Source organism: Notechis scutatus, unplaced genomic scaffold, assembly GCF_049901735.1.
Source record: "Notechis scutatus isolate UNSWTSFEM ecotype Mainland unplaced genomic scaffold, rNotScu1.2 NSCUSCF75, whole genome shotgun sequence".
NCBI lineage: Eukaryota > Metazoa > Chordata > Lepidosauria > Squamata > Elapidae > Notechis > Notechis scutatus.
In genome coordinates this window covers 95,158-106,121 of record NW_028263175.1, presented here as the reverse complement: position 1 = coordinate 106,121, position 10,964 = coordinate 95,158, and the positions used below count along the sequence as shown (strand labels likewise).

General features: G+C 43.4%; 1 protein-coding gene across 6 annotated transcripts in view; it reads left to right on the top strand.

Moving 5' to 3' along the window:
- Positions 1 to 9,974: 9,974 nt before the first annotated feature.
- Positions 9,975 to 10,964, top strand: part of LOC148128439 (vomeronasal type-2 receptor 26-like) — a 30,798-nt gene continuing 29,808 nt past the window's right edge. For 2 of the 6 annotated variants that reach the window (XM_087949094.1, XM_087949089.1), the window contains exons 1-2: positions 9,975 to 10,541; positions 10,678 to 10,925. In XM_087949094.1, the coding sequence (XP_087805220.1) occupies positions 10,708 to 10,925 (218 nt within the window). In that variant the 5' untranslated portion in view covers positions 9,975 to 10,541; positions 10,678 to 10,707. The remainder of the gene's footprint in view (positions 10,542 to 10,677; positions 10,926 to 10,964) is intronic. The other 4 variants (XM_087949092.1, XM_087949090.1, XM_087949091.1 and 1 more) reach the window with 4 other exon arrangements.

Genomic DNA, 10,964 nt, shown 5'->3' with positions numbered 1-10,964 from the left:
ATCGGCTGGATTGGTTGCCCTGCACAGGAGAACGGAGCTGGAAAGCAGGTTAGTCGGGAGAGGAAGGAATGGGCTTTTGAAGTAACTTTCCACTGCCATGCCCACAAAGCCCCGCCCACAAAGCCATGCCCACAGAACCAGTAGTAAAAAAATTTGATCCCCACCACAGCGATTATCCCACAATTTCACTTTCCTCCATCACTTCCCACAACATTGGACACTTGGCCATCTCACTCTCTAGGAATCTCCAATTTTAGTATCTCACATTAATCTGAGAAAATGTTTCCAAATTTCCCACCCCAAATTCAATAAGAACTAAGGCAGGACTGGAATTCAAAAGTCTCCTGGTGATCCGCTCAAAGTCCCCCAGGAAGTTTTCCTGCCTGAGGGAGGATTAGAACTCAAAGCCTCCCGAATCTTGGCCGATACAACCAACAAGTTCTAAATCAATTATTGTCAGGAAGCTCACTCAAATTGACCGGCAATTCATGCAAAAATTTAGGCTGTGCGTTTCCCAGAAGATGGGTAGGCTCCATAAACAATGCCATTGTTTCATTTGAGGAATGAAGGCGGAGATGGAAGGCTCTGGAAACGCCATTTTACAGGATGCACCTTCTTTAGGCCCGACTGCCCCTGTTTTTCTTTGTACAACACCTGAGCTAAGGAATCTCTGAAACATTGTCTTGGGTTTAGGTCCAGGGGCCACAGGAGAAGTCTCCCATCCTAAAACGTATCCTGATCCCTTTCTATTTTGAGTACACCATGGTGGGTCTGTCCCCATTCTTGGGAAGGGGACATATTGTGTGGGTGTGTTTGCTGTGTATATTGACAACACGCAAGTTTTAGGGGAACCTTTGAAAGTGAGCTCAATCTGCTCCTAAACTGTGAGCCCTATCTGACCATCACAACACCCGAAGGACATCCAGATATACACAAAGCCTTGTTTTTCTATGCTTCAAGCATGGACCTCAATCTGATCGTCGGTCCACTCATATTTTATCTTTTTGGAATGTGCAGTATGTTTAACACATACTAAATCTCACACGTGGTCATTTTGCCATTCTAGGCCCTTTTTCTTTTTTTCTATCAGCTGCCTGTTGTCTTTCCGCCTTATTCCTTGGATGGCTCCAAAGATCACAAAGCTAGAACTTCTTGGAAAAATCTATCACTTGTTTATACCAAGAACAATCCAAGTTCATTTGCTTAATTTTCATGGTCCAACTCTGCCCTTTTCATCCCAGTTTCATGGTGGGCAACACCCATTCAGCAAGGAGATGGTGTAGCCACTGGATGCAGATGTTTGCTTGTTATGATACAAGAGTGTTGCGCTGGTCTGGCATGAGTGAGCAAAGAGATGGGATTCCCCTGTTTCCCCCCTAAAATATTTTGAAATAAATACTTTTCTTCCTTATCTGCATGATTGGCCTTCAGTGGACATGATTGTAGATGACCAGGGAAGATTTCCAGGTTTATGCAGTAATCCTCAGATGTAGCTTTGCTTTCGCTGTGACCACTTGACTTTAGTGAAAGCATACCTTTTACTAGATGCAACTCGACTGCAAATGGAGATGAGTCTTTCTTTCCTGAAGGTCCAAGCTGGGCCGGTCCTGATAACGGCTCACCCGCTTGGCTTCAATGCCTTCTCTTTGGCTGTGGGTGGTTCTCTTGTGGATGTCCATGCATCTGGGAAGGGTGAGGAGATGGCTGCTGCAGCTTTTGAGCAAAGGGCCATAGGGGACAGGATATCAGAATATCTCGACTGGGCCCAGGAGTTTCTGGACAAAGCCGCTTGCCACTCATTGCCTCTTCCTTCTTCTTCTGAAAACATCGTCAGAAAACTCAAAAGGCCGACTTCCAGTTTGAGCCTCTTTGCGGACAGACCGAAACCATGATTGTGCGCTGCTTCGATCTGTGCTCTCCGCTGGAGCGCCCCAAGCCAGCTGGTTTTGGGGCTGAGCCACCCCGTAGAGATGGTGAAGAGGGGGGAGACTGCCAGCAGGGTTGAGGAGAGCCGCATTTCTCCTCCTCAGCTGGCCATTACTCCCTTTCCTGAAGGCGGTTGCAGTGGTGGTCAGAAATGGCCACCTCAAAGAAGAACTTGACTGGAAAAGAATGTGCAGGAGGAAGATAAGAAGAGAAAGTTTTGGCTAACCGGGTTAAACTGCAAAAGCAACAACTAAGGAACCCTGGAATTTAAACTAAAAAAAAGTAACATTGTTCCCAAAGAAGACCTTGAAGCAGCGAAGGAGAGAGAAAAAGGAAAGGATTTGGGTTTTTTTTTTCTCTCCCTTTCCCTATACTGACAGCTAAGAGATTTAAATCAGAAATCAGAAAAAAAATCCACTTTGACATCAATAGGCATTTAAGCTGAAAATAAAATGTCAAAGGGATAATAAAGATTGCTGGATATTTAAAACCTTTTAGAAGCAGGAAATGAGAGAAAAAAAATAAAAGGCCAGGATCTGGAAAAAAAGAGGAGACTGCCTGGAATTAAAAGGAATTTTGTAGTAAAACCTCAACAAGACTTCTAAAAGATACATTTTAACTGAAACTTGGCAACAAAATAGTAGAACCCCAGGAAGAGAAAGTGGAAAAAAGAAGCATGAAGAAACAGCTTGGGAGTATTTGGATTATTTGGTGATCTCTGGATTTTTGGTTATTGCATTTGAATGACTAAAATCAATTGAGTGGCTGTTTAAAAGTGTTTAAAATGGCACTACATTTAGTTGAACTGAAAATGGAACTTAAAAAGTACAAAGAAGATGCACAAGAAGGGAGAGGTTCTTTTGGCTTCATATTTCAATTCTTAGAAATGGAGATCTGGAACTATGAGAAACAACAAGAAACGCTTGCAGAAGGGACAAAGAAGAAGCCATCTTTAATGAACAAATAATTTTATGTGGGGGGGGGGGAAGGAAAGGGGGGAAAGAGAATGAAAATTTTAAGATTTGAAAAAACGACCAAGAAAAGGAAGAATAGCTTGAAAAATAAGTATAATATTAGAAAGCAACAGAAGAGGGGAATACAGAAGAGAGAATTAGAAGTAGAGAGACAAGGGGGTAAAAAGGGGAGGGAGAAGAAGAGAGGGAAGAATGAAAGGAAAAGAAGTTATAAAGGACCAAAACAACATATGGAGAAACAGGGCCTATTTAGAGATAATGGGTGAAAATTTAATTAAAAAAGGGATTCTGCAAAAGTACATAAGATAGAATTGTTATATTAGAAATAGAAATAATTTTAGAAAATATGAAACAATGTATGATTAAAATGAGGGATAAAATAGTTAGTGTAATCTAGTGAAATGTTTCTTAATAAATAAATGAAATAAAATGAATGAGAAAATTGAATTAGGAAAGGATGGGAACATTTTAATTATTTAATGTCTTATAAAATATAAGGGAAGAGAAATAGGGGAAAACAAAACTAATTACAGAAAGCTTATAAGTGTTCCCAAGGAAGTATGATATTTAATTGAAAAGTAATGTTAAAGATGTTAAGACTTTAATGAATATTAATTATAGAACTGAATTGGAATGGAATGAGTGTTTTAATTACATATATTTATAATCACTTTTTAAGAATATAGTGTGTATTTTAAGAATGTACCAAGCAGAATTCGATTGGAAGTTATGTATTATATTGAATGTTATAACCTCAAGGTATATATTGAAGCTTAACTAAGAGTTGAATGGATAAAATTAAAAGATATAAAGGTGTCATACTCCAATTAGCAACTACAGGAGAAAATTTGTTTAATGAGAAAAGAAAATATGAAATTGAAACAGGACAGACAAAAGTATAATTATAATGATTTGAATTGATATGAGATAATTAAAATAAAATTGAGAAAATTAAGAGAGGAGAAAAACTATGAAGAAAATGTAAAACAGTAATAAGATATGGAATTGAACATAAAAGTGAGCATGAAATTGAGTTTGTGTCTGTATGAAGAAGTGTAAACCGGGACCATGCTATTTTCAAAAAAAGATGTTTTATTTGTATTATGTTTGTTCTTTTTGTGAAAACTCAAATAATTTTTTTTTTTTTAAAAAAAGGAAATTCAAAAGGCCAACAGTAACAATGATTTGGGTCTTATTTACCAGAGCTGGGGAGGAGAGAGATGACTGGAGAATATTGGAGGGCCTCTTCTAGAGGAAAGGATGAAAACAAACAAACAGAAAGAAAAGTGAAAGCTTTCAGGCTTTCTACCACCCACCTCTTCATTTGTGGCCCAAAATGTCTTCATCATCAACGTTTGCTAGGCCAGCCCCTTTTGGCACCCCAGGGACCCCCACAGTTGCATTCAGCAGGCAACTTGAAGAAGAAGAAGAGGGTGTAAGTCCATGAACGGAGATTGGACAGCCACTTGTCTGACATGGTATAGGGCAGGGGTGGGATTCAAATGTGGGTGTGGCTGGGTGGGTGTGGATTCTTTTTTGCAGCACCCCCCTTGTTTTTGGGCCCCCTGGACCTCAGGGAAGCCTCCTGGGGGGCGTTTTTGCTCCCAGAAGTCTTCCCTGGGGCCCAAGAAGGCACAAAACGGAGCACAGGGTGGGGCGCGCAGCATACATACACACCCCACACCCCCTTTTGCCTCCTGGGCCTCAGGGAAGCGTCCTGGGCAAAGCAGTAAGACAGCGAGGGAGATCCCAGCACAGCTGATCATCGGGAAGGGAAAAAGAACCCGAAAAGATTCCTTCAGGAGTGACTGGGTGGGGAAGGACGCAGTCAGTGATGTCGGGCAGGCGCAATAAAGACTGACTGGGAGGGGAGGGTGGAGAGGGGCGGGGCCAGCCAGGGGCACGATTTGCTGGCTCTCCGAACTGTGCAGAATCATAACAACCAGTTCTATAGAACCGGTCCGAACCGGTAGAATCCCACCCCCAGTATAGGGTCTCCTGCTTGAGCAGGGAGTTGGACTAGAAGACCTCCAAGGCCCCTTCCAGCTCTATTCTGATTGGTTAATAAAGGGCCAAGTCCAGCAAAAGGAGCTGGAGACTCACCGAGAATTCCAATCCCATCAAGGAGTGTCCAGAAGACTCCACGGCTTTGATCCCCAACCTGTGTCCCCTGAGCATTGACAGTCTTCCCTCTCCTAAAGATAGGATTTCTCCTCCTCTCTTCTACAACCCAACGCCTGGCTCTTAACACAGCAATGGCAGAGCCAGGAGCAAAAAAGAAAGAAAGAAAGAAAGAAAGAAAGAAAGAAAGAAAGAAAGAAAGAAAGAAAGAAAGAAAGAAAGAAAGAAAGAAAGAAAGAAAGAAAGAAAGAAAGAAAGAAAGAAGAAAGGAAGAAGAAGAAGAAAGAAAGAAGCACAGTCCCACCTAAAAGTCTCAACCAGAATTCCTCTCGTTCCTGAGGTTTTCTTTTGCACAAAATGTTCCCTTTCCTTCCTTCTCTTTATTTATATTTGTATCCCTTTCATTCTACCACAACACACACAACACACAACACACACACACACACACCTCTGTTCTTACCTTCTATTCCCGGGCTTGCTTTTTGCTAGTCATCTTGTACAACTTATGTACTTTCTTGGTGTTAAATTCAGTAAACTTGGAGGCAAATACCCATAGATTCCTGAAAGGAGGTGAACAGCTATTTTAATTTTCTCTTTTTAGGAGCTGGGCCAGAAGCCCAGATTTTTCATGCTGGAGGAAAGAGATGCCCCAAAGAAGCAGTGATAGAGAGATGCTTTCTTCTGGGGCCCAAAAGTTCCCTCTTACACAAAAATGTCTTACTTCAAACTTGAGTGATGAAGACTCCCAAGATAAAGTCTGCAGAGTTTGATGCAAGCATGGCATGACCAGTCTGCTACTTTTCTTGACTACTGCAAATGCCGGTATTGTGGTTTTCTAGGGGTTTGGACTAAAATGTGGATTTTGTTTTTAACACTCATATTTAGCAACATATTTCACACAGGGAATTCAACAATTGGAGACGGCATCTCATTTGAGGCATTGCAGCAGGTATTCAAGGGGAGTTGGACTGTTTGCTTGTGGCTATGTAGAGATTCTAGGCGATTCCTCTTTTAACTCCATCCCCAGGTTCTGCCTCTTCTTCCCCTAGACCTCCAAACTCAAAAAGACTCCTGACTCACAAATCTGACTGCAACATCTGGACAAGAGAGAGGGGGTGGAGGGAGGGAGGAAGAGAGAGAGATTGCAGAATTGGTGGGCAGGCAAATCACCGTCTCCATTCTTCAAGAACTTCCTGTTCAGGGTGGATTTTCAAACATTCAGCCATGTGGTCTCCTACCTTGAGCAGGCAACTCCGACTTTGCTCCAGCTGCTCTTCCTCTCTAATGGCTTTTTTTCTGGCTCATCCAGATGCTTCAGGGACTTCTTCACTGGGCTCATCAGCTCTTTGCACTTGGGAGACAGAAAAAGCAAAGCTCCATGTGAGTCGCACATCAGAAGGAAGGCGAGGAAAGGGAGACCCCGATTGAGGCAACCTTTTGAGGCTAGGGGCCCATTTGAATCTGGGGGAGGGGATCTGCTGTGGGCACCCTCTCAAAATGGCAGCCAGAGGAGTCTTCCCCGTTCCCAAGACAAGTCACCAGGCTACAGAGAGGACAACGTTGAAGTGGGAGGTTCCACTCTTACAAAGCAGACTCTCTCTTTTCATCCCATTCTCAGAAGATCTACAATTCTTCTGTGTTAGAGGTAAACTGGTTGTGGGAAAAGTCCTTTTCCGTTGAGATGAACCTGCCAGGGACCGTGTTTGGCTTTCCAGCATGTCAGCCATCTTAACTGAGAAGGGGAAGAAAGTGAGAGGGCGAAGGAACCTGAGGTGTATCCAGAGAAATACCTGGAGCCACACGGTCTCCAGCCCCAGTTTGCTGGGCAAGTACAAGCAAGCAAAAGCGATCCAGAGTTCAGGATGGGATTTAACGCTCGTCTGGGGAGGGTCCTGCTGCTCTTCCTCTCTAATGGCTTTTTTTCTGGCTCATCCAGATGCTTCAGGGACTTCTTCACTGGGCTCATCAGCTCTGAGGAGGGGAAGAAAGTGAGAGGGCAAAGGAGCCTGAGGTGTATCCAGAGAAACACCTGGAGCCACACGGTCTCAGGCCTCAAATAGCTGTGCAAGACCAAGTGATCCAGAGTTCAGGATGGGATTTAACGCTTGTCTGGGGAGGCCCTAAAATCTTGGAGATCCAAGTTACAACCGCACTGAGAAATGGGACTTAGGACTGTTTTTCACAATTAATGACCTTTGCAGAATCAAATGCAGAGATCAGAATTCAGAATTGGCCACAGTTTCATGTTTATGATGGTACCAGCATCCCAGGGCCATTATGATCCCCTTTTACGACCTTCTGACAAGCAAAGTCAATGGGGAAGCCAAATTCACTTAATGACCGGGTTCCTAACTTATCAACTACAATGATTCACTTAATGACTGTGGAAAGAAAGGCCATCAAATGGGGCAAAACTCACTTGATGGATGTCTCACTTAACAACAGAAATGTTGGGCTCAGTTGTGGCAATAAGTCGAGGACTACCTGCATAGGGGGCCCTTTTCTTCTGGTGAGGACCCTGTTCACACAACACACAGCCCCCCTGAGAGAAGCCAGAAGTCCACGAGGAGCCTCCTCAGGGCCTGTGAGAAACCTTGGATGACCACAGCCCACCCTTCCCTCCTCTGGGGTCTCCCTGGGACAAACCCAGAAGTTGTGGGGGCTCATTCCTGACCCAGGAGGGGCTTCCTCCCCTCTGGGCCTCACCCGGCTTCGGTCAGACATGGCTGGGAACCTCCTGAAGGAGAAGAGAGTCTCATTGCACATCAACCTGGCCCTGAAAAGCCACAGCTTGAACCCGGAGCAACCCAGAGCAGAATCTGAGGGAGGTTCAGGGGGAGAACTTCCAAGCGGTGGACCTGGGATACGGGCCTTCCTCTGCTCCTCTCTGCCAGGGTGGGCCTGCCTGTCCCTTCAGTTCCTCCTCCCACTCAGCCCCCCGGTTCCCCTTCTGGGCCAAGAAGTCCATATTAATGTCTCCCCCAGTGAAGAAACATCCTCCCTGAACAACAGATGCCAATAAACCAGGAACAAAGGAGTTCCAACAGCACCTTTTTGGGGATAGAAAGTCTCAGCCCCAGAAATTCGGAAGGTCAGAGGGGTCCCTCCACCCCCCCCCCGCAATAGAAGATCCCCACAACAGAGGAAGAGCCACCAGATCTCCAGAAATCCTGTCGCTAGAAATCAGGTTGCACCATCCACCACATTGTGGGCATCACCGCCATCTTTGTAGGGTTTCCCTGTGATAAGATGGGTGGCCAGTAAATTGAATGGATGGATGGATGGATGGATGGATGGATGGATAGATAATAGATAGACGATAGATAGATAGATAAATAGATAGATAGATAGATAGATAGATAGATAGATAGATAGATAGATAGATATAGATAGATAGATAGATAGATAGATAGATAGATAGATAGATAGATAGATAGGGATGGATGGATGGATGGATGGATGGATGGATGGATAGATATAGATAGATGATATAGATAGATAGATAGAGATAGATATGGATGGATAAATAGATATATAGAGAAATAGATAGATAGATAGATAGATAGATAGATAGATAGATAGATAGAGTAGATATGGATGGATAAATATAGAGATAGATAGATAGATAGATAGATAGATAGATAGATAGATAGATAGATACCGTGTTTCTCCAACAATACGGCGTCCACCAATAGGAAGGCCCAGCATGATTTCTAAGCAGGAGGTGAAATAAGCCCCACTCTCAAAATTTAGGTCTATTTAAACCATGCGTTTCCCCGCCAATTCTGACATCATTAGTTAGAACTACACGAGGTGAAGAGAAATGGGGGGAAGGGCAGGGGTGGGTGGGAAGAAAACTTGCCTTTAGGAGTGCCCTGCAGGTAGCCTAGGCTAGAATACCCCAATCTACCGATAGAACATCAGCCAACAGAAGCTCCCGAAGGCAGAGTCCCCAGCCCCTTTGGGCGTAGCCTGGCTGCCTATGTCCCTTGCCATTAGGCAGTGTCTTTCAGGTGATGGAAGCCCCGAGGCCGCTTCTACTGGCCAATCGAAGTGGCCGGTGACTACCCTTGGGGAGCTTCCATCACCCGAAAGACATTGCCTAATGGCGAGGGGACACGGGCAGCCATGACTTGCCCGAAGCGGCTGGGAGTCTGCCTTCGGGGAGCTTTTGTCAGCCGATAGAAACAGCCTCATGGAGAGGTACGTGCATATGGGCCGGTCTAGGTGGGGAGGAAATTAAGTCACCCCAAAAACACGGCCTAGTTGTTTTTTCGGGGTTAAAAAATTAAGGCCCAGACTTATTTTGTGAGAAACATGATAGATAGATAGATAGATAGATAGATAGATAGATAGATAGATAGATAGATAGATAGATAGATAGATAGATATCAGATAGATATAGATAGATATCGATGGATGTAGATATAATAGATATAGAGATAGATGGATGGATAAATAGATATAGAGATAGATAGAAGAAAGAAAGAAAGAAAGAAAGAAAGAAAGAAAGAAAGAAAGAAAGAAAGAAAGAAAGAAAGAAAGAAAGAAAGAAAGAAAGAAAAGAAAGAAAGAAGGATGGATAGATCGCACCTGCAGAACTTACAGATCCATTCTTTATTTAAAAAAATACGAAAAATCAATATATAAAGAATCTTGGTGTATTATAGGAACATGGTAAGATAACACAGGAATGACAAGAAAATAAAAATAAAAAATTCCATCCATTCTATATTTTTCTCCCTATTTACCCAATGATCTAGTCCACAAGTTGTCACTTTCCTGCTTCTTAATGAGCTTTTATCTCAGAATTAATATTGCTAGAAAAGATGGGAAATGAAATTTCACTTCAGGCACAAGCAATTTTAAAACCGACTGCAATTAAGATCGATATATGGGATGATCAATATATGGATTATGACATATTGTATGACATAGATCAGATCAGATCAATATATGGGATTATGACATAAAACAGAATTCCAAACAGGGTCTACTCTTAACCTTGGGCAGAGATCAAGGGTGCCGATTGTCATTAGAAGACAGGTAACACTACAGTTAAATGGCATTAACTTAGAAGCGGCACCAAACTCCATTGCTCTGGGTGACCTTCCCCAGCAATCTCTGGAGACAAGAGGCCATGTTGAAGGACAGCAGAAGTCAATTCCCTGGGTGCTGAATTCTCTTCCCCAGCATCACTTTCTGGACTTGCCCTGACTGGGAGGAAGGACCACAACCACAACAAAACAGTGACCCCAGGGGTATATCTGTAATTTTTACTAACATGGTTTATTCCAGCCTCCCCTCTGCAGATGGAGCCCAGAAAAAGTTCAGGATCCCAAGAGGAGAAGTTTCTTCTCATTGTAATTATGACCATCTGGGCCTTTGAGACCTGTGATGCTATATCTCCAGTTTTAGACTTCGATGTAGACATCAGATTGAAGCCACATGAAAAGGATCTTATATCAGAAAAGGATAAATTCCTTGGGTGAAGCTCTCTGGGACCAAGTTTTGGGACAGGTACAGGCTCTGCTCTTGATTGCACCTTTCTCTCCTTTGCAGATGAAACTGAGTGGTTCTCTGTTTAGATCAGGAAAGCCACTGGCACTTCTCAGAGTCTTTGAATTTTTCCAACTGTTTCTGTTGTTTGTGTTAGAAACAGGAATTGGATTGATTAATGCCATGAATGATGGACCTCCTGCTTCTGCTTCTGCTGCTGGTGTCCCCATCAGTCTGTGGGAAGCTGAGAAGGAAATGCCCATTGAGTTTGGAGCACCAGGATGGGAACAATCCATGGAGCTTTTACAGGCCTGGAGACCATCTCATTGGTGTGGTCACAGCTGCAACATATGTGTCGCCTATAATGTGGCATTTCAACAGCCCTCCTTCCATACCTTCTCCTTCGTAAGTCATGCAGGGTGATGGAGTTGCACTCCCTCCATG